General features: G+C 33.9%; 1 protein-coding gene across 2 annotated transcripts; it reads left to right on the forward strand.

Moving 5' to 3' along the window:
* Positions 1-891: 891 nt before the first annotated feature.
* On the forward strand, positions 892-23,724 carry Gasz (ankyrin repeat, SAM and basic leucine zipper domain-containing protein 1). 2 transcript variants are annotated; one of them, XM_090110189.1, is made up of 8 exons: positions 892-958; positions 18,293-18,410; positions 18,494-18,622; positions 18,922-19,148; positions 19,581-19,837; positions 20,358-20,609; positions 21,036-21,264; positions 23,496-23,724. In XM_090110189.1, exons 3-8 carry the CDS (start codon positions 18,544-18,546, stop codon positions 23,649-23,651), a joined length of 1,200 nt encoding a protein of 399 aa, XP_089966315.1. In that variant the 5' UTR covers positions 892-958; positions 18,293-18,410; positions 18,494-18,543; the 3' UTR covers positions 23,652-23,724. The 2 variants fall into 2 exon arrangements, with proteins under 2 accessions (XP_089966315.1, XP_089966314.1); XM_090110188.1 differs by lacking the exon at positions 892-958 and adding an exon at positions 16,647-16,874.
* The last annotated feature ends 262 nt before the right edge of the window (positions 23,725-23,986 follow it).

Here is a 23,986-nt window from a genome sequence, read left to right on the forward strand (position 1 = left end):
TCGCGTGATAAAGGTGATAAGAATTTATTACAACTCGGCTCATTATAAGAGAAAGAATCTGTGTGCGACAGTAACTGCAATTTTTATCACATCATTACATTACGAAGTAAAGTGCGTAATGTACTTCATCCGGCAGCTGCAGTCTGCACCAGGAAATCGTTTGGATGCTGGCGAACTAGAGTATGTGATTTAAAAGCTCATAAGTCTAGGTGTGCGTCCACACTGAATGCGCGGTGGCGGCGGCCTAGGCGGGCGCGACGAGCGGGCGCTCGCGGTGGCCACACCGACGCGCGAGCTCAAGTAGCGGTTCGACGTTTTTCGGGTGTTGCAAACTTTGGACGATTTGCTATTTTTACTGGACAGTCCGATTTTGAGATGAGATCATTATAGAAGTTGTACACGAAATAAATAAAACAGAGGAATAACGGGTGAATCTTATATGAAGAATTGAGATTATACCCTACAAAATTACTGTGGTGTATATAAGTGTTTTAGATTGAATCGCACTTATAAATAAAGAAGTTTCACTTCAACAATTAAGTATTTACCGCTATTTTACGAAAAACAATAAAGGATATAATATAAGAAGTCGAGCGACAAGACCGAACTGGTTTGATACCCCCGCCGTCCGCGCATTGGGTCGCTTGCTGACTAGGCCCGTAGTGTGGCCAGAACGCGCGGATAGGAGAGTTTGAAAACTACGCGCCCTGGCTCGCTCATTACCGTCGCACTAGGCTTCCGCCTTAGTCATTTCAATGTGGACGCAAAGGCGCGTTTCATACGTTTGATATTTCGCGCCCGCCGTCGCAACCGCGCTAGGCTCGCAGTGTGGACCTGCACTAGTATGTAGCCGATAAGCGGTCAAGATGTGGCAGGCAATACAACTATTTTAATAGCCCACTCCGACATAATTAATCTACCAGTTAAGTGCAGCGCAACAAAACAAGCAAATTAAAAAGTGAGTAATTCTTTTAATGACATAAGTGCAAGTTAATAGTTTGGTAGAAAAATATTTAAAAGACGGCAAATTATAACTAAGAGCAACTCGTATCTTTTTATGACTCCAGCAAATATGTAGCATTTTTTGTCATTGTAAATATTTTAATTTAGAGTAATTAAAAATGTGAATAAATAAATTAATACAGCGTAATTTATCTCAATTAAGAGCATTATTAAAAACTACTCATTAAGGATTAACAGTAAGTTTATAAAAACATCTTAATTAAATAAGATTAAAAAGAGTTAAGTACCACATATTCTATTCCGAATACGGCTCAGAACCCGTTGTACAGCTGCGCAGACGCTCTAAACGGATATAGATCTATAAAAAGTAGAGTCAACAATAAGTGGGCTCTTCAATAAAATAAACTGTTCCTAATCAGGGCCGTGGGGATCTAGCAGCGCCTAGCTGATAACATCCTTGAGTGGAACTTAAAAACTGTTTAATGCAGTACCTATCCAATAAAGCAGTAGGTAATGTACATTTAAAACATGTAGAAAAACTTATAATTATTTGAACTTTAAAAACAAATGTCAGTCCGTTTTCATGCTAATAAATGTTTCAATATTATAATCATATCAGTGGAAATGTAATATGGCCACTGGCAATCGCACATGCACAATAGCATTGTTTCATTCGTCATTGTTTCTTTATTTAATTCTTTGAAACCCTTTGATCAAAGGCGATTGGTTATTTTAGTGTCATTAGATGGTACGTCGTGCAAAAAGCTCGGAATCTGTGGCGCGCGACATTCGTGTGCATACGTGCGCGCGTTTTCTAATGAATTTAGATCAAACGTAAAAAAATACTGCAACATGCTGGAGCGAGCTATCGTCTTTCTTACGATACATAATTGTATTAATGGGTGCGGTCTCAAGTAGCAATTGATTTCTGAATCTTTTTGTCATTGATCAATCGAATTCCAATATATATAATTTCCGCTTAACGCTGTTATAATACGATTCCTGTGCGTGTAGAACCTTTTCTAGGGAAAATATTTTTTTAGATTTTCCGTTTCGTGGTTGTTTCAAGGCATCAGTGCGAGATATAAAAAAATTATAACCATTTCTTTCTAACTGAAAATCATCAACATTTAATGTAAAGTAGGTTTATTAAAAATAAGTAAATTTGGCAGGAAATGCGTAATTATAAAATTTGAACGGCCTAAATCCAGGAAAAAAACAATAGCTGCATCAATAGTCTAATAATTGAAGGAGTTAGAGAAAGATACGCAATACGCATAAAAATCGCAGAAAACAGTTACTAATTGTCAATACAATACTCCATTAGTAACGGTCACATAGCCTGATGCATATGAAAGAAGCAATAAGCGAAAATTGCGCATGATTAGCGGCGGTTGTCGCGGCGTACGGTCGTCTGATTGCTACGAAGCCCAATTGGGTCTTATCCGCCCGCACATGGGAAATATTTTTAATCAACACCTCCATTGAACTTACGAGCGGTCGTACGTGAGCTTGGCGAACAGGGGCGTACTTTATTAATACAACAAGACATATGTTATACTAAAATACACAATAATATTGGAATAGATGTAATTCAATAATTCAAAACGTAAACAAATACGGAAAATTAAAGTATGAATTCAATATACGAAATTTACTAAAAAAAACTATTTCTTTAATCTTGTGACAGCTAGTTTAGATAATATAGAGTCCATTTTATTTTGAAACTAGAATTAATTTGATAAAATTTAAACATTAAATAATAATACCTATGTGTTTATAAATATAATTCTGATTTGGACGTAGTCGCGGACTTTCGCATGCTTTTAGTATTTAATTAGAGTAAAATAAGATTTTTATGATTTATTATTTGAATTTGTGATGGGTTGTATAAAAAAGTAAAAGTGCTATGAAATTAAATGTAGCAAATCACTTAAAATAGTTTGAAGGAGAAGATTAAACAGAAGAGAGTCCTTTTTCTAACTTTAATATAATGATCACGTATTGATATCACGGGAGTATAATACGAAATATTGCAATAACATAGTACGGCTCTGTTTAGGGTGGATATACACAAAGCGGGTGGCGTTGGGTCGGTGCTTGATTGGCCTTATGAATGTGAGTAGATTGCATCGCTCCGCTCCCGGCTTTGTGTGGAAACCGCTTCCGCTTATGAATTAGCATTCAGAGAAATAACTATATTTTACTTATCATTTTTATTTTACAAGGGCTTGTCTGAGACAAACGGGCTCTATAAAATAAAACGATATTTTATAAACATTTTAATTATTAATTTTATCACTTCCAAAATACAAACTATGTATATCATATGACACCTAATTACATAAATGCGTGGAAAACAAATCTACGATAAAATGTAGATTATTTTATTATACAAATATTTGATGTTTATTTTAGTACGAATAAAACTAGAATCTCATATCTACCTATGAAAATTCGCTCCATATGACCCATATAAATGTAAGTCACGTTTTCAATAACCCTCAGTTTTAGCTTCATAATTTTAACTCGTGCTGATATGAGACTCCATTTTGTTATGAAATTCGCTACCGAAACATACTCGGCTAACAATATAACTGCTCGTGACTCGTGAGCCAGCTTTATATGAAATCGCTCCACGCCACTGCTATGATTAAATTGTAAATTGAATTATATCACAATCGATTTAAAAGGCAGTTCATAAAGGGCACTTAGAGGTATAAAAGCTCGACGTGGTCCCTTCGTGTAATATTTGACAAGCAGCAGTGCTCTTCGGGTTCGACTCTGCTATTATTAACGACGTGTATTGTAATCACGCGGCGGGCGATCGCCTCCGCTGAAGGTAGGGCGGTATTAAATTCCGACAGCTACGTGATAAATCGAAATTGGAAAAGTTTAATAATGTTCGGTTGCTCCGAAAGCAATAAAACCGTTTATAAACGGGCACAAGCGAACTAGACGGGCAACAGAGACGCTCGCCTTCGAGCTTTTTAGGGACTCTTAGATGCGTTCGATTTGCCTTAGAAACTGATTTAAAGGCACAAATAAACTTCTAATGCGAAGCACTGTACTTATACAGTATTTACGTGATTTACACCCTGTATACAGATGTTAATAACCTACGTGTACTAATTTTTTAATTTGCTATTTTATCAAAGGAAATCAATTCATAGAAACATATTAAACTTGAGAAGGACTACTTAATGCAAACATTTTACTCCTTGAGCGCAAAATGTTCACCCAATGTTAATTCGATTCATAGATTAATTGAACTAAGTGTTCATCCATCGGTTTATCATTATTTGAACAGCTAATGGAATAATTACCTCCACAGCCGAGACTCGAGAGGAAGATAATTGCGAGAGCGGCAAATGCTGCGCTTCACACTCCGTAATGAATCCCAAATTGTTTTCCCAAGTTTTTTTCTTATCATACTAATTCCTTACAAATTTAATCAATGTAATCATGAGGTTTAATAAAAATATTTTCATAAATTATTTAAGCATGTTATGTCGTAAATAATTCAAGACAAAATATAAATTTTCTTTCGCGCCAAGAAATCTGAGAAGACGGCAAATTAGATTTTTGTCATAATAAGCAATACGCTGAATACTTTTATTTACATATTCAAATTACGTCTATACAAAACTCCTGTTTTTAATTATAAACTTAATTTGGTTATGATAAATCTATGGAAATTTTTACCTCGAGCTCCAACCCTCTGCAGCGGTAAGGGTAGAGTAATTACTTCTTTTCTTTGTAATAAAAACGGATTAAACTTTACTTAGGGCGGCCTATTCATTTTGTTTACTATTCAAAACGGCTAGCGTCTAAAAAATTATTTTATCTCTCTTAGTACATAGACCCTTTATAAAGATACCGGATCTTCAAGATTCTAATTAATTCAGAAAAAAACAGAATAATATAATATTTATTATGATGCTATTACATTAATATACAACGCTTTGACAGCTACATAATTACAAAAATACATTTCGTGTAAAAATATCTTGTTTAGTGAAACACTGTACTGAATCTAGAATGAATAAAGTACAAGGAAATTGATGATAAAACTCTCTATTATTAGATTAATAATTGTCATGAAAGAATAACAATCCGATTTTATTAAGAAACCGCTGCTACCCTAGCAAACACCTCAAAAGAATATTGAAAATGGCAACAAAGAAATAGACAAATGAATAGTACATTTAATTTGTCGCCAGTGTACGTGCAACATTGATATCAATTACCGGGGAGCTAAGACCGGCGTTCGCGAATTGTTCCATAAAGTCGCTAATCCCGCCCCGGCTAGCTACAATTTGTCCAAACGGTTATGTTATTGCGGTCTGTAAGCTGCCCCGCAAATGCGCTACAACCCTGATTTCATAACAAATTGTATTACTATTTTATTAGTTAAGATTTAATTATTAATTTCATTTCATGTGATGTTTATCGGTTATGCTTCGATGCTATGTGATAACTTATTGAAAACGAAATCGGATTATTATTATACTTACTCGTATTAACAAGTTAAAAAATCTGAATATTTATTTAAACATAACGATTTTTTTTTCAGATTTTGTAATTTTCATTTCAATTATTTTACATCCATAGGGCGTTTGTCCACTACAAGGAATTTTACGGTCCGGCATTCCGATTTTTTACGGTCCGGTATGGCACGCAATTAATCTAAATACTAGCTTGTCCACTATACGTAATTTTACTGTCCGACATTTTACTTTTCCCTATTCCGGATGGTTTTTTGAGTTTACGAGTCGCTGTAGGTATAATTATTGTTTTCGAGTGCCCACTTTCTTGGATTTTACTCTTTTTTATTGCATATGCCAATTGAAAGCAAGCTCTTGTTTTACTTTCTTTTAGCTGGCAATGAGATTTGAGAAGTCGGTATTGTTATTTTATATACATTGACCAAGCATTGACCTATAATTATTATCTAAGTAAGTGTTAGTAAGTTAAAATTCAAGTGGGAATAGCTTTAGCTCCTCGTCACCGATTAAAATAAATAAGTGAAACACGCATTTTAAATCTCTTACGGAACTTTACTTTTTATTATATAACGAAATAATATAATATTTCACCTTCTATATTTTTACTCGTTTCTTGTAAAATGCAAAAACAATCATTTATGATAGCATTATACCGCCATACTTCCTTGAACTGTACCGCACCGATCCGAGTAAAGACGGACAGGTGCACAAGCAATTCATCGGTTTTTTCATGCCACACCGGACCGTAAAAAATCGGAATGCCGGACAGTAAAATTCCTTGTAGTGCACAAGCGCCCTTAGGGCGTTTGTCCACTACAAGGAATTTTACGGTCCGGCATTCCGATTTTTTACGGTCCGGTATGGCACGCCATTAATCTAAATACTAGCTTGTGCACCTACGTAATTTTACTGTCCGACATTTTACTTTTCCCTATTCCGGATGGTTTTTTGAGTTTACAAGTCGCTGTAGGTATAATTATTGTTTTCGAGTGCCCACTTGCTTGGATTTTACTCTTTTTATTGCATATGCCAATTGAAAGCAAGCTCTTGTTTTACTTTCTTTTAGCTGGCAATGAGATTTGAGAAGTCGGTATTGTTATTTTATATACATTGACCAAGCATTGACCTATAATTATTATCTAAGTAAGTGTTGGTAAGTTAAAGTTCAAGTGGGAATAGATTTAGCTCCTCGTCACCGATTAAAATAAATAAGTGAAACACGCATTTTAAATCTCTTACAGAACTTTACTTTTTATTATAACGAAGTAATATAATATTTCACCTTCTTTATTTTTACTCGTTTCTTGTAAAATGCGAAAACAATCATTTATGATAGCATTATACCGCCATACTTCCTTGAACTGTACCGCACTGATCCGAGTAAAGACGGACAGGTGCACAAGCAATTCATCGGTGTTTTCATGCCACACCGGACCGTAAAAAATCGGAATGCCGGACAGTAAAATTCCTTGTAGTGAACAAGCGCCCTTACGGTTGAAATTGTAATATGGAACGTATTTGAACCAACACTAAACAATTAATTAAGCGTACGAATATCTCTTCATCTTTTCCGGTTTAGCTGGAACGGGACCGAGTCAATTTGTTGAAATGGTTATTGTATGGGTCGAACAAGCTTCGCTATTAGTATTGTTCTACATCGCCCATAACAGTTCGTCCTTTATCGAAAAATATGGACGTATTAAGTTACGTAATTATATGGCATGATGGAACTTAATGGATCGTAACAATACCTATCACGATTTGATTGAAAATTGAAAACAAAAATATCTACGGTACGATAATAAGTACCTACAAGTAAAAATCTATAATGAACTAAAAAAAGCTACAGCGATCTTGAGTAAACAAGATCAGTTATTAAATATCGGTATTTGAAAGATCGTAGCTTGTGTGAGGGATTGAAGGACAAAGAAAATGTGGTATGAGACATAGGGAGGTCGGTCAGCCCACGCACCACGTCCGCGCCGTAATGAGTTGAAAGCGGATACTTGTAGCGCACTCAGAGCGAGCGTGTCCGGTTACCCGCCTAATGTTGCCCGGATAAACAATGACGTCCAGCCTTTTAGCGACATTTGTGAACCCACTCAACACTAGACATAAGCCTAAAAGATCCCGCGTTTTACCATTTGTGATTCTTGGGACCCATATCAAAGGGACATCTTATATATACCAGTACTATAATATCCTCTTTAGGTATACGTCATCCGAAATGTAATGGAGTATTGCATCGTGTGTCCATAGTTATAGAGTTAGGTGTACATAAAGCACTTAGCCAGATATTGTCCCTGTATAAAGTCCATTTAGGTACACTACTATTTCACATTGACAGATTGCTATAGCATGTAAGCTCACAGGCATTACGTAAGTGCCGATGTGAAAGCCGCCTAGTCAAATGTAGAGTGACGGACCATCAACGCTAGTCCATTAAGGTAACTCTCATTGACAGGATACGATTACGATCCGATTACATTGTTGCACACACTCGTTGGGTGTAAAGAAAGTTCTAGAAGTTAAGTTCTTCTTAAATAATTATATAAAAAAAAAAAAAACATAATCGAATCAAAAACAAACTGTTTTATTTTTTGAGACCTAACACGTCGTATCGGTTTTTGATAATATGTTCGAATTAAAACATAAAACTTTAAAACACACAATATGTATGCTTATTAATCGATAAGGATCTAGAATAATAAATTAGCGAAGCAAAGCTTTTGCTCTACACTGATAAAAAGCTTTCACATACTATAAATATAATTAGGTATATTCTTAATTATTTCGTTACAAATACTTCATGGCATGTGAGTTTTTAGGGCAATAAACGTAAAATTATTATTATTCTGTCGTGTTCTGTAAACGTAATCTTCCCAAAAGCGCAATAGTCGCGAGAGCAGGCGATGGGCGGGCTGAAATGGGAGGTTTGATACGCCATTAGTTCATTAGCAGTCTTATGTGCCTGTCATAAGCCGATTATGGACTCACAAGTTACGCCGCCGGGACAAATTGACTATGGATGTCGATTACCTTACCCGTATTTACCGTGCGCCTTGCCTTTATTTGTTTTTATTTACCTAATTCTGTCCTTTATGGGAAAATCCCGTTTTGTAAATCAATAATAAAGTACCTAACATGATAAAATGTAAGAGCCTTTCTAGAGAATGCAATATGTATTGTCAATGTTTCTATTTAATTAAGAAAATTAAGTATCTATTACCTTGTGAAAGTATAGTGTTCAATTTACTAAAGTATGAAAAAATATAAATTACGTATGTACCTACTTTTAAACACACACACAGTGAACATAGCAATCAGTAGTGGAAAGCCCAACACTAAATAACAAACGATATCTATGAATACATTTGTATGATTACCAGCGTAAAATATTTACGTTTCGCAACGGATAACTCTTCAATTTAACAACAACTTGCATCGCAGTAAATTCCAAAGCGAGCGCTATCCGAGGCGGGAATAGGGTGGTGCGGTCCATTATCCTTAGGCGAGGGCTCCGCAGCAAAGACGTTAGTCCGGCAGCTCTGTGCATCGGCGACTTTATGACGTTATCTCTAACAGGTTCTCGGGATGGGGTTGCCTGTGGTAATGGCACGGGATCTGCCGTTGTGCCTGATAATTGCCACTAATGGAAAAGTCTGGTCACCGCGAAGTGCATTCCAAGTTTTCGTCGTCAGTTATAAGTTTAGGATATACTTAGGCGATAAAGTTATAGACGGATTAGTAGGTATGAATTGAAATATGGTTGTGGCATTTACGGGTTGTAAATGTTAGGGTCGATATTTATTTTTAACCGACTTCTTATTGTTTTATTTTCTATCGATGAATATCATATTATAATTATTAATAATTATTGATCGATGTTTTTAATTTTAGGTTTTTAATTTTTTTATTTTTAAAATGAAATTAAAGTAGGATTATTATGCGAGCTTTCTTTTGTTCTTCCTAGAACTTTAAAAATTCAGAGAAAGAGTTGTATTCAATACCTTTGTCCCAAATCGTCGTTTAAATTTAGGTAATTTATAATAGAATTTATCTTAAAAAAGAAAACATAATATACTATATCAATTCCTATGTCAATTCCTATGATGTGGAAATATTAAATCAAATACGTGCTCGAGGCGCTTTTTAACATATCCATACATATCGGGATGAAATGAAAAAGCAGGCAAAATCTAATACACTTACGAGCATCTAACAGCGCATACATATTTAACACGCATATTTACCGATTGGCGTGGATCAGGGGGGCGAGGTGGAAGGGAGGTCGGTCATTCAATGAGATTGCTTCTTGCCGCCACTCTGAAGTAATGGATCTGCCCAAATAGACTGTATTGAGGAAACTGGCTGGCTATTGCGTTAGTTTACGTTCGCCGCGGTATCGAAATAACATCCCTAATTGAAATCTTCTATATTTGAACAATAACGACCATTTTAGTAGAGCATATTACAAGATTGCCTTACAGATTTGGTAAGGGAGTAAAAGCAATTACATCAACGGAAAGTTTTAAGATTATTGCCCTACCAACATATTACAATTCGGCAAAATTATTTTAGCAAAACCTACCAGAAATAAAAATTAAATCACGATATGAAGGCTTTATTAAATTTATCGAATAATTTAGACATGAATTTTATTATTTCGCATTTTGTTTGCTTTGTTTTCCTATTATTATGCTTTAGATAAATATACCTACTTAATATTTTTAATTAATGAGGTAACTCAAGGCAAGTATTTTCTAAAAAACAATCGTATAAAATAAAAATTCTTGTGTAATATTTAAATAAAGAATTATCTCCCACGATACAACAAAAATTAATAGCGCCTAGCCTATTCACAAACGCAAAGTATGCGATCGTGTTAAGAAACATGAAAAATCCGAAATAGAGTACACCCGCAGCCCAAAGTAAGTTACGAGACAATCGCAACGTAATGGATATAGTATGGATTGAATTATGGAAGAGGCGAAACTGGGCCGGTGTAAGGACGAGGGGGGAAATGGAAAATGTGTGTCGACAAGTTGCGGGCCTAACAGCGCCTGGACAAAGTACGGGTACTGGTAATGGATTGATCAGATACCACTCAAGTATATACAATGCTATTGGGGAACATTGCGAGCAAATAGAAACTCTTCCGCTCCATTCCGACGAATTTACGGTGGAATTGTGAAATGTGTTATGAATGTTTTATGTACGAAATGAAGGTAGTTTTAAATGTTATTAAAAAGGTATAATTGGTGATAGTTAATTCTATTTTTTATCACTGTATTGAATTACTTCGAACATTAAAAAAAAAACTTTTTTAGTACTCTATTAAATATATTAATAGATAATGATCGCTGGCTCTATAATGTTTTAAATGAGGAATCATAATTTATAATCTATCATACTAGTGTTCGACAAGGAACACAAGGGTCTTCTGTTATTGAGCTAAGTAACAAACTCATGTCAAAACATCCAAAGAATAATGGTATATTTTTCTACTTTAATCGAGTTGCCAAAAATATACAAAAATACTTCTTTAATATAATAATCTCGACTACGAAACTTAGTTAAATATTGGCTTCACATATCTAATGCCGGTACAATAAATAGAACTGAGGCTACGGAGTCGCTAGTTCATTATCCAAATGGACTACAGCTATTTGATCCACTTATGTGATTGCCTGCAGGCATTATCTCTCTTCCACTGAATGGAAGCCATAAGTCTACCTCGTAACTCTCTAGCTTCTTACAATATTATTTTATACTTGAATTAATATCTTATAAATATGAATGTATGCCAATTTCCAACATAAACTATATACTACATATATGAAAACAATAAAATAGAGTAGGTACTATTACAATATTAATTAATTAAATTTTGCAAGGTATAATAATCTGGCCGCTTGTCCGGACTAGGGCATGCACCCGGGTTTACCCGGTTCCGAAAAACCCGGGTAAACCCGGGTTTTTTGATGATCTTGAGAACCGGGTCTGAAAAGTATGAAACCCGGTTCTCCCGGTTCCGACAAAAATATTAAAATATTAAGTATTATTTATATTTTGCTGCATTATTTTAACAAATTTATTGTATCTGGCAACGTCAGACTCACGTGCATCGCGAATTTTCGTGCCACGCCTCAAGCGTGGCTCTGATTGGTTGTCTAATAGGCCGGGAGATACAGACACAAAATTTCGGGTCATTTGTAACAGGATGGCGGTTCTACAGGGGTCTTAGTATGCCATGACAAAAACAAAAATGATGGTCAGAACGCTGGTACCGGCGGACTAGTCGCGTGGGCGTTAGTAGAACTCGTCGGATAAATAGCGAAAATCAAACGATTTGTAACACAAAAATTTTAGAATTTACCGATAGCCCATAAAAAAGATGTAGGCAGTAGTGTCATGCCATACTTTTCCGTTGTGACTTACAGCCCGGCATACTGACGTGAATGCGTTAATTTAAAAAAAACAATTCAACCATTTGTACCAGGCTAACTTTTGCACAGGTAACCATCGTCGTGCAGCCATTTACGAAAATCGTCATGTCATACTTTTCGGACGATTCCAAATTGTCGCCATACCGCCGAAAATCTGCAATTTTTTTTTCTCACCAAATAATGTTTTTGTTTTTGGTATCAAGCTGAAATTTATATCGAATACTCAAGTCTTCGGTCCCTTTTATGTGAAGAAGTCAAACTCACAAGCCAACGAATCACAAGATACAGCCGTAAATGCTGAAAATTTTCGCGAATTTCGACATTCGCATGGGACTCAAAACCACAGCTGGGTACTTTTCATGAACACAGAACCTTTAAATTAGGTAAAAGTAACGTCTTATAACACAGATAAAGGAAAAATTGCTAGAAACGTAAATTTTAAAGTTACAACATTATAAAAAATAGGTTTGTTCGGAGCCCTCGGAGCGCGAGTCCGACTCGCACTTTGCCGGTTTTTTGCTTTACAGTTTGCAGTTAATGAATAAGGTTTAAGTTTATAATATGTGATATATTATGATAACAAGGTACTTTTATAAGACTGATAAATAAAGAGAAGTATTGAAATTTTGTTTCTTTATTAATTTAATAAAATAATACACAAGCCGCGTAAAATAAAAAGCCCATTAGGTGCTTTTACAGTTACTTTTGTTTAATTTCGTATTTTTTTCCGAAGTATTATAAAAGAACCGGGTAACCCGGTTCTACCCGGTTCTGAGCTCGATTTGGAACCGGGTTTCAGAAACTTGGAACCGGACTCGGTTCTGCATGCCCTAGTCCGGACATCACCCGGGTTGGAACATGAAAAAAATTAAATAAAGATTATATAATAAAGTAGATACATACCTAAATAAAGTTAAAAAAAAATTGTTCGTCTTTGAATGTACCTACGCCATTAAAGGCGAATGTGTTATTGTTAACCAATACAAAAATATCATAATATTAATACAAATTCATGATACACTTGAGAATGTCTTTTCCGTTTAAAATATGTAGCTAAACATAAGACAAACACGGCCCATTTACATTCATTGCTTTCAGAAATTCGAGAAGCTTGGAGACTTCGCAGAAATCAGCAGATACAAGATAATGGTCCCATCCAATCACTTAGCTTTGCGAGCCTTCGATAATTTATTTCACAATATATGTATTTCTATACTTTATTTCACTATCATATACCTACTACAGTAAATGTACAGAATATTTTTAAAATATTCTTCCATGATTATTTTACTTTGAATAAAAAACGTAGTTTAAGGTAAGTAGGTAATTGATTTGCATTCTTACGGCGGTTAGATATAAGATTCCACTAATTGATGTATGTACTTAGGTACTCGAAATTATGACAAAACAGCTTTTTGTTTATTATATAATAGATTTACTCTTATAAAAATTTCCAGGTCCGGCTCATGGAGAGTAAAGTAGGTAATTACTAATTAACTCTATCAGAGCGCAATCCTCAACATAGTAATTACTTACCTACTATATTAAGTAAAGATAAGTATATAAATAAACGAATGGACTACTTAAATATACTACCTATGTCTTAATGAACGATTAAGTGTGAATATATTTATAAATATAAAAAGAAACATATTAAGTAGGTACAAGAAATTGGAATAGAACGTAGTTACAATAAGCGTCGAAGTATTAAAAATATTATTGAGATAGCTTGGCTAAGCTAACATGTATGTGTACAAGTTATTAAATATAGCGAGGATGTTCGTAAAGAATTTAAAACGAAACTTATAGCTTTTAATAACTCTATCCTATGCTGCACACGGTTATAGGGTTCCGACGGCTATTACTTACAACGCAATATCAAATTGCTTTCAATTTATTTCGCAATTGCCGTCTTTGAGTTTCGCTTTGTAGAGGCTTCTGACGTCGGACCGAGGCAACAATAAAATGTATTCGTCTCCGGAATGTTTAATATGGGGAAAAGTTTAATAACGCGTCCGGCGGGCGACCGGCCGGGCGGCGGTCAGCGCGCCTAGCTGGCCCACTGCGATAAATCAAATCTCATACCTACCTTCACTGCCACAGAAAAATCCTTATTACATTAGGAAATATTATTCCTGACTTGCTTGAAAACGTTTACATAACCAGCCGACAACAAATGCAAGGAGATTAATACAGACGTTATTGGATGAGATTTCGAGGGTTAGGTATTGTTAATGTAATAAAATTAATATTCATTCATCTTTTGCGGGATCACTAAATTTTTGAAGACGACTTATTAAATAAAAAATTATAATAATGGTTATGTAATTACGTTCTGTACCGCTTTGTAACAATAACTTAGGTACATGGTTGCTGTCTTAAAAGCACGCCAAAATACAAACCAATAAGCTTCTTTTTATTTTTAAAATTGTTTTCACCATTAAATCATTATAATATCTACGTAGCTTCATTTCTTTGTTATTCTATGTACCTACTTATAAGTATACTTCACTTTTGCATGAGTGTCACCAAATGCATTTATTTTATATAGTACCTAGGTCGGTACTTGAGTTGAAAAATCATAAAATGAATAAAATTCCAAGCCTTTAAAGAAAAGGATACTTATATACAAGTTCCAATGAGAGTCCCTCACGTCAACTCCGATGCCCTGAGGCATCACATCATTAGCAAGCGGCACCTGTGCGGAGTGCGGGTGAGTATGGCGGGCTTTTATCCACGTCTCGCACTGAAATTCTCCTCCTAGTCCTAGTCTGACTTTGTAGGATCCAAGAGAAGAAACGGCAAACAAAACCAGCAATGAACAACTTGCTATGCGATTCCTTACAACGCTAACAAAAGATTCAACGGCAGTTCGAAACGGTATGACTTGTGGGTTCATCAAGACGCAACAGACGAAGCTCGGCAACCCTGGAGCCCGACGCCGACACAATAGCTCCCTGACGTTAATTAAATGTTAACAAACGCCCTCGTCGTCGCTTAATTGGAACTGTTGCCTATTATCCTTACCTTCCGACGCAAAGAATGACTTCCAAGCTTAAGAACCACACTTGAAAGATTTTTTCCAAGTTCATTATGAATGAATATTTAAAAACATAATATGACAATTTTTTTGTCAAGTAAATATGCTTACATAACAATAAAAATAATAATATTATTAAAGACTGCCTTATTTTATTTGCTTGTCAAGATAATAATACATAATTACATAATATAGATATATGTACGCGTTACAAGTGCCCTTTGTACAGAGAAAGGATAGTAAGGAAATAATTACATATTATGTATGTTCAATGTAATTATCATTAATAAATTTTAATAGATATGACTTAAAACATTCCCAAAAGCGAAGAGTTTTCTCAATTTCCAACGTGTTTTTAATTTATCAAATACCTAATAGGTATATAAATATACTTAGCACGCATTTGCTCCGCTATGTTTAAATTTTATTTTCTAAACCCAACTTAGGTAAGCACCACTAGCAAAACATTTTAAAATCTCTCTATCTCTTTTCAGCCTATTTTCGTGTACTTGATATACGTTTGAGGCTTTTGTTGATGTCGTGGCCATATCGTAGATTTGCTCATTTCATGAAATGGTCGCATTTTATGATGTGGCCAACATAGTTTGACCAAATGACCAGATCGTTAAATCGTCAATGTTTCACAATTTTGTCATCCACATTTGGCCAGATCGTATAAAATATAGGGAGTTCATATAATATTTAAAAAAATTCAGAATATTTTAAGAACTTGTTTATTGTCATTTAAGTTAGTGCCGTGGCAGTGGCCGGCGAGTGCCAGAAGCGAATCGTTTTTGTAATAGGAAACAGTTATGTTAGGATAAGTTAGACGCTAAAAAATATATAATCGATAAAGCCACTCTTTGTACATCTCTATTATAAGCTATCTTAACTATGTAACAAAATTTATTACTGTGTATGTATAAAGATTATTTCATTTATTTATTCATTAGACTTTGATAAACAACGCACGAGCGAGCAAAGCGAGCGTGCCGCGTCAGCGGCCGGCGAGTGCCAGTAGCGAATCGCTTTTTATAAAAGAAACAATTATAATAATATCTATAGTAGGATATATAAATATAGTTATAGGATTTTAGACGCATTCTTTATTGAATATAAGATATCCGCAGTTTCCATAGTACTCGAACCTCTTCGTCGTAAATTCGTTGCTATCGAATAATAAAATTTACGCCAGCGGCCGCCATCTTCACACATAAACACAGCGCTTGCAGCGCTTCTACCAATAATTAATGTAACTACTTTATGATTTGATCATTTCATGAAAAGACCGCGCATTTAGTTGCTCTTATCGAGAAACGATTTCTTATCATTGATCTGCTCAAACCACATCATAATTTGGCCTATAGACATTCAACCATTTCATGCAATAGTCAATACGACCATTTCATGAAATGAGCAAATCTACGATATGGCCACGACATTGACATATTTTATTTTTCAATGTCCGATAATAATATCAAATATTATAATTTAGGATTATAATTCATAATTGCACATTAAACATTTGCACCAAAGACATTTTTTTCCAAAGAAAAGCGAATAAATAAATTTTTACAAGCGATTTATGTAACAATATCCACAGTAGTCAAAATTTTAAGAATTCGACCTCGAAAACCGTGAAGTTTAATAAACATGACGGTTGACACAATACGTCAGTGCCACCTGTCAATGTTTCGTGTTTTTGTACTTTACTTCAAATTTTGCGAAATACATATATTTTTAAATTTGATTCGTTATGTGTACCATTAATTCATAATTAGTAATATTCTAGTTCATAATTTACAATAAACAGTTTTACGACTAAACATCTATAACACAAATATGTTTCGACCAGCGGGTCTCTCTGATGAAGAATCAAACAGTGATGATGAGTATGGATTTTATGAAACGCCGGTAATTTGTTTTATTTGCTTAAAATAAAAAACGGGTTGACTTTAGAAACGTGCGGCACGAATTTCGGCGCGATTTTAATTTTTATCGATCGATAATGATGCCCCGAAACATACATTAGCGGCTTTTCGTGCGGAAACGTGTAATTACAGAGAAATCTTTTTTTTAATTTTTGAGATTATGTTCAAAATTGTTTGAGTTACATTGACAAAACTACAAGAATTGTGTTTGAAAGAGATAACAAATGTCTTAATGTACATATTAAAAACCATAGTTCATTCAAAAGCATGTTGCTGAGGGGACAACAATTCATACGGGTTATTGGCGAGCATATGATTGTTTGGGGCAATATGGGTATGTTCATAAAAAAGTTAATCACTCAGACCCAGACAACCCATTTGTTGCCTCTGACCCATTTGAGTCCCAGTGGCATGTTGTAAAAAGATTTTTTAAAAAAGATAACTATAACCACCCAGCAAACTTCGGTGATAATATTATAGAATATGTGGAGACGATGGGTGGAAAAAAATAAAATGGATCCATTCATTGCCATTGTAAATTGTATCAAATATGTATACAAGATTTGAAAAATAATTATTTAAAAAAAAAATGTATTATTGTATGTAAGTATATTGCACACAAATTGTTAATCACAGAACCGAATCTGTCCACCCCGATTCCACGTGGTACTTGTCTGTCATACACTAGAGTGTATTTAAAAAGTCGGAGGCGCGGAGGAGCGTGGCGCCCGCGTGTGCTGAGGAGCAGGCAGAGTCAAGCGAGCCGGAGTGGCTGAGGCTGGTCGCCAAAGGCGACCAAAAAGCCGAAGCTACGAAGGCGAGTGAAGACTCCTGCCTGCAACGAGGTACACGGGGGCAAGCGCCACGTTCTGCAGCGCCGGAGCAGTCAAGAAAGCCCATAATCTTCGTTATATTTCTAACTACATCACTACATAGTATAAAACAAAGTCACTTTCTCTATCCCTATGTCCCTTTGTATGCTTAAATCTTTCAAACTACGCAACGGATTTTGATGCGGTTTTTTTTAATAGATAGAGTGATTCAAGAGGAAGGTTTTAGTATATACTTTATTAGGTTTAAGTCAAAGCGGGCGAAGCCGCGGGCGGTAAGCTAGTATAAATATAATCTCAAAAAAAATTAAAAAAAAAAATAGAAGGGGGGGTTTCCTCACCCCCCCACTTTATAGGGGGTCTCCCCTTACCTCCCCCCTCCCTTTCCCTCCCCTCCCCCCCCTTAATTCGTGCCGCAAATTTCTAAAGAAATACCTAAAAAACAAATAAAGTCCTTTTTTGTGAAATTTGTACAATAGCTTGCGACACGTTATCCTATTAAGCATTTATATATTTGGCTTCTGGATTTTTATTACTTACTTACTTATCTAGTAAAATTATAATCTTACAGAGAAAAAAGTATACGTTTTCTAATAATTATGAAAATTCTCGGAAGAAGGTTGAAAATCGATTACAAGATGCTGTTATAAATGGAAATCTCAAGGAGATAGAAAAAATTGTTGCTCTAGGTAAGTGTTTTTGAAGTAAAGACTTTTAATTTCAGTGATTTTATTTATATTTTCAAGCCTAATATTAACATAACCAATTTCAGATCTGAATAATGATGCAAATTTTAAGCTTGAAAGTGGGTGGACTGCTCTTATGCACGCCTGTTTTCATGCTCAAAAAAAGATAGTGGAGTTTCTCTTGGAAAAGGGAGCAGATCCCAATTTACATGCAGGTAAGAAGAATTGTTACTACGTACATAGTATAAAACTAAGTTGCTGTATCTGTCTGTCTGTCCCTGTGTATAAAGTGGGCAATGCTACGCACAGAAAGCTAGCGGCAGATAAAACTACCAATGTAGATTAACATTTTTTTTAATTCTCACATTTAAAAATAAAAGGCTTAAATTTTACATTAATGCAACGGCAACAAGTTTCTAAATATAATCAAGATCATTTATTATGAAGTTTATCTTTTTTCCCCTACAGGAATTTATCTATATTTTTATGAACTGTTAAAAATTTGACTTCACAGACTCAATGACACCAGTGATGGCAGCTTGTTCAAATAACAGCGGCAGTGATGATATAATACATGACATAGTTAGTAGTCTCTCGGACCATGACTGTCTCCTGAACATTGGCGATAAGTATGGACAAACACCACTCATGAGGGCTGTTAGCAGCGGCCGTGCATCTGTTGTGGAACTGATATTGAGCAAAAATGTTAACATTGAAATGAGGGATAGACAAGGGTGGACTGTAAGTTAATTATATTTTAAAAGTTTTTATGAACAATTTCAAAATGAACTCGTAAAAGTAATTATTATTGCCTTTGCAACTGCTATTTTAGAACTGCTATTGAAAAACAGAGCTTAAGCACAGATTAGAAAAGAATACAAATGTAATTAAGACTTAATATCATTTTTTGTGTGTCAAATTAATAATCCTTTTAAAATACAACTAGCAATAGATGTATTACACATACATATTTTAAAAATAAAATTTGTTTAATTTTGTTTAAAATTGGTCTAGATTACAATATAAATATGTATACTCGTAGTGTTGTGTGGACAGACGACAGTAGAATTGAGTACCATTTCTCTATTTTTGATTTCTTTTAAATTCCCACATTGTGACTGTGCATTTGTGTTACACATTTATATAAGAAATTTCATATTTTCAAATTTTCAGGCATTATTTTGGGCTGTGCATCATAATCAACCAAAGATTTTGGAAATTCTCATATCAAAAGGGGCAAGATTAACAGAAGTAGACATGCAAGGTAGAACTGTATTGGACATAGCACAATCTCATGAATATCCACAGATTATAGAAATACTCAATCAGCATTTGAAACTTGATAATACTGATGAAGATTTGTTGGGTACTGAGGTATCAGATTTGGCCACATGGCAGGATTATTATCCAGGCTTAATAAGTGATGATAGGTAATCATTTCCTTTTATCTATACTAATATTATAAAGAGGAAAGGTTTGTATGTATGTATGTATGGTGTTCATGCATAAACTACTGGATCGATTTTGATGAAATTTGGCACAGATAATCTAGACCCTGAGAAAGAACAAGGGCTACCTTTTATTGTGAAATATATGTACCACGGGCAAAGCCGACCGCTAGTTTATCATAAAATCGAAAATGTTAACATTTTCATAATAATTTCAAATTTGTAATGAAGAAAATATTGAATAAGAAATGAGAAATGAAATGAAAGATAGAAATACATAACTTTTACGATTTTAGAATGAGGTCTCTGAACTTAATGTTTTAATCAACCTGTTTTTGATTTAAATTTAGAAAATATGAAATTGTTTTACTTTTATTTTGCTTAATGCATACAATTAATTTAATTTGCTTAATTGCGTTAAGCATTACAATATTTTTAATTATTTATTTTAATGTAAATGTAAATCAGTATACTTATTAACTAATATGTTTGATTCTTTCAGACCAAAGTACACCAGTGAAATAAGGCATCTATTATATGGAATGAATTGTGAAAGATTACACAGTTTAATGTTGCAAAATAATGTGGATTTAAAGACCTTCCTTCTACTAGAAGAAAATGATATGATCAAATTAGGGATAGAAATGCCTTTTGAAAGACAAAGGCTCAAACATGGTATTCGCTCATTTCATGTGAAAGGATGGAAGTTGAATACAGTAGCAGGACTACATATTCAAAAAAGTGACAACTACAGGTATTTATCAAACTTACTCAATTTTTTAATTTTTTGTATAGTATGAATATTTTAAACTGAATTGTTATTGCAAAAATATTAATTTCATTTTGTTAACATTTTTTTGAAGAACAAAAATGTAATTTACTGATTAATGAAAAATGCATGTATTCAAAATATGAAGTTTTAGTAATAGGATAACTAATTGATGAACAATGATAGTAAACTGGACCATTAGTCTTAATAAATCTTGTGTCACAATGTTTGTCCTCAATGGACTCCTAAACTACTTAACCGATTATAATAAAATTCGCACACCATGTGCAGTTCTTTCCAACTTGAGAGATAGGATAGTTTAAACATGTAGGTACCACGGGCGAAGCCGCGGCGGACCACTAGTATCATCATAAATATTTTGTTTATATTTATATAAATTTATCTTCTCAGCCTCCAAGATTGTCTGGCAACTTTAGGAAGTCATTTGCAACAATTATACATATTGGAATCAAGTATACAATATCTTATGAGAGACTATTGTAAAATACACAGTCAAATAAAGTTTGAGCCACCAGATTCACCAATTATAAACAAAATGCAGACTGCCGCTAAGAAGCTGTTGGCCAACATTAATAGTATTAGAAGGGAAATTAATTTTATGAAAAGCATTCACACTAAGGTAAGACAATCAAAATTATATCATACTAGCTGCACTGACAGACATAGTTCTGCCCTATTGCCACTTTTACGTTTTTTATCGTCTTGAGAATCATCCTTGTGCCGTAAACAAAAATGTAAAAAAATACCCTAATTGGTCAAGCTGTTCTCGACTTTTCGAATTATTTTTATTTATATAGATCTAGTTATCTAGTACTTATTTGAGAGCTGTTCAATATTTATTGTTTATCTATTATTTCCCACATCCCACACATCTCAATTTGGTTGATAAATATGTTGTGCTAGATTACTATAATGAATGAATGAATGAATGAAACTACTATACTCACTACTATGAGACTACTATAGATTCTTATTATCATCAATATCGTCATCATCGCTTAGGAAAGCGAAACTTACTAAAACTAGTTACTGAAACATTTGCAAGAAGATAAATGATTTGGAAAAATATTAATTTCCTTATTTATCTTTGAAGAAATTGACTCGAGTTACCTATACAACAATTTCTGCATTGACTGAATATACAGAAATTAAGATGCATACAAGTTTCACAATATAATTAGCGGTAAAACTAGTATGGGTCAAAGAAGATCAACTGGCACTGTGATGCTTCAATAGGCATGTTAGGACAAATTAGTAACGATTATAATATGATACGCATAATATACAATTAATCAACGAGATTGGCGTATAAAAGGAATGATGCATGTTATCATATTTATCACAGTCAAAAGATGTGCACCATTATACAAAGTGCCATAACAATAGATTTTTATGCTTGTCATGTTTGCATATGAAAATGAAAATTCTTTTTATTATTCTTTTTATTAGCATGATTAAAATTACTTACAGTAGTGTATTACATAGAAAAATTGCTTTATCGTATGTTGTAACTATATTCTTATTTTATTGTTATTGTATTTTATATTGTCATTGTAGACCAATATACCAATATATTCTACGACTAGGTATTGTTTAAATTAATTTTACGATACAAATAGAAAACAAGGGTTGCGTAGGTTTCGATTTTTGCGTTTTGTTAAAATTATGATAACAGATTGATAAGTATACTTTAAGTATTTAATATTTAACATTTTTGTTATTAACATTTCAAACAAATATTACTTAGCAATTATTTTTGTTAACTTTATGTTCGTATTCGACTAAGCTTATTTAATCTTTATAAGATTATTTGATCTTCTCAATAGCGCCATAAATAGAAGCTGATTCAATTACGCAGGAACTATTAGTGCGTTTAACTAAACGCAAAAATCGAAACCTACTCAACCCTTGTTTTCTATTTGTATAGTAAAATTAATGCCCTATTAGTTTAAAGAGTGGACTGGTAACAAATTAGGATTATAATGATTAATGTGTTTACAATATTTAAGACATCCATTTAGTTGGATAATGATCATGTATTTAGATTACCATCACTTATTGGTAATTTCTCGTGAACGAATGCTAACATCCTCATAACCCAGTGGCTTGTTCTTTACGTCATAATTACATAGCATCGTAATTCACAAATTATAGAGCGGATAATATAAAATGCTTAAAATCGCCCACGTCGTGGTCAATGGGCGGTCAGCCTACATTATCCGATGTGTAATTTGGCAAACAAATTGGCATCAATACAAGTTGAACGAATCAATGATTTAGAATTTACACTGGTGCCAACAACTTATTAATGCATTGCGTAGGGACATCCCAACTATTATGCCAAATATAAAATGAAAACATTGTTTAAATACAAATAGGAATCCGAATATAAGAACCGTTAAACATTACGTAAAATATTTAGTAGCTAACATAGTTTATTTATATGTAATCCAAAATATATTTAAATACTGTAAATTTTATTAATAAAATTACATTCTTATAATTCTAGAAGCATTCAAAATTAAACATTTGTCCTTGTCAATACGTTGTTATATAGGAAATTTTAATTAATTTATGACGTCATTATTGAATGCAGTAATAGCAAGTTCAATTGAAATTTACATTTGACCATGGCTTTTCTCCTTATGAGTTATGATCATTTAAGTGGAATGTTATAATATGTAATGCTTAGGCTATGAATTACAGGTAAATCTATTTAGAATTATATTTATCTTTGACAGTTTCACAAATTTATTTCAATTATCTTTGGACTACCGTAATTTATACCTACCACTAAGTATAATATGAATTTCATATATTTTTTTAATGATGACGATATTTCTTTCACAGATAAGCAAAAACAATCCGAAACCCGCCGACCTAATAAAAGAAAAGTCAACCAAAGAATTGGCTATGGGATACCTGACTGATGCTGTTGTTATCTGCTCATTGGGTTTCCTCGCATATCATGCGAGAACCTATGTTACCAGTTTTTTAAGGAAATAAGTATTTGTATGTTGTATATTATATTGTTTTTAACACGTAACGGTTAATACACATTTAACGATTTCAAAGATTATTTACGTCTTTAATTTAAAATATTGCACAATCAAACAGCGTTTATGTCCCCTTACTAGGAACATAAGTAGGTATAACGTATAAATACCATAATGTATAATAAAAGCGAACGTAGGAAGCATAAAAATGTTAACTGCTCGTTCTCTTGCATACAGTTTCGTATGAATGAGTCTCATCTATTTTCGTCAATTGCCTAAATAACCGACTTATTCAGGGCGACGGCAAAGCGATGCATCACGATGATGTAAGCAATACTAACCTAC

The sequence above is a fragment of the Colias eurytheme genome, chromosome 15, assembly GCF_061535395.1.
Source record: "Colias eurytheme isolate Ceu_HAF_F1 chromosome 15, ilColEury1 Martin Lab GWU primary, whole genome shotgun sequence".
In the NCBI taxonomy this organism is placed as follows: Eukaryota; Metazoa; Arthropoda; class Insecta; order Lepidoptera; family Pieridae; genus Colias; species Colias eurytheme.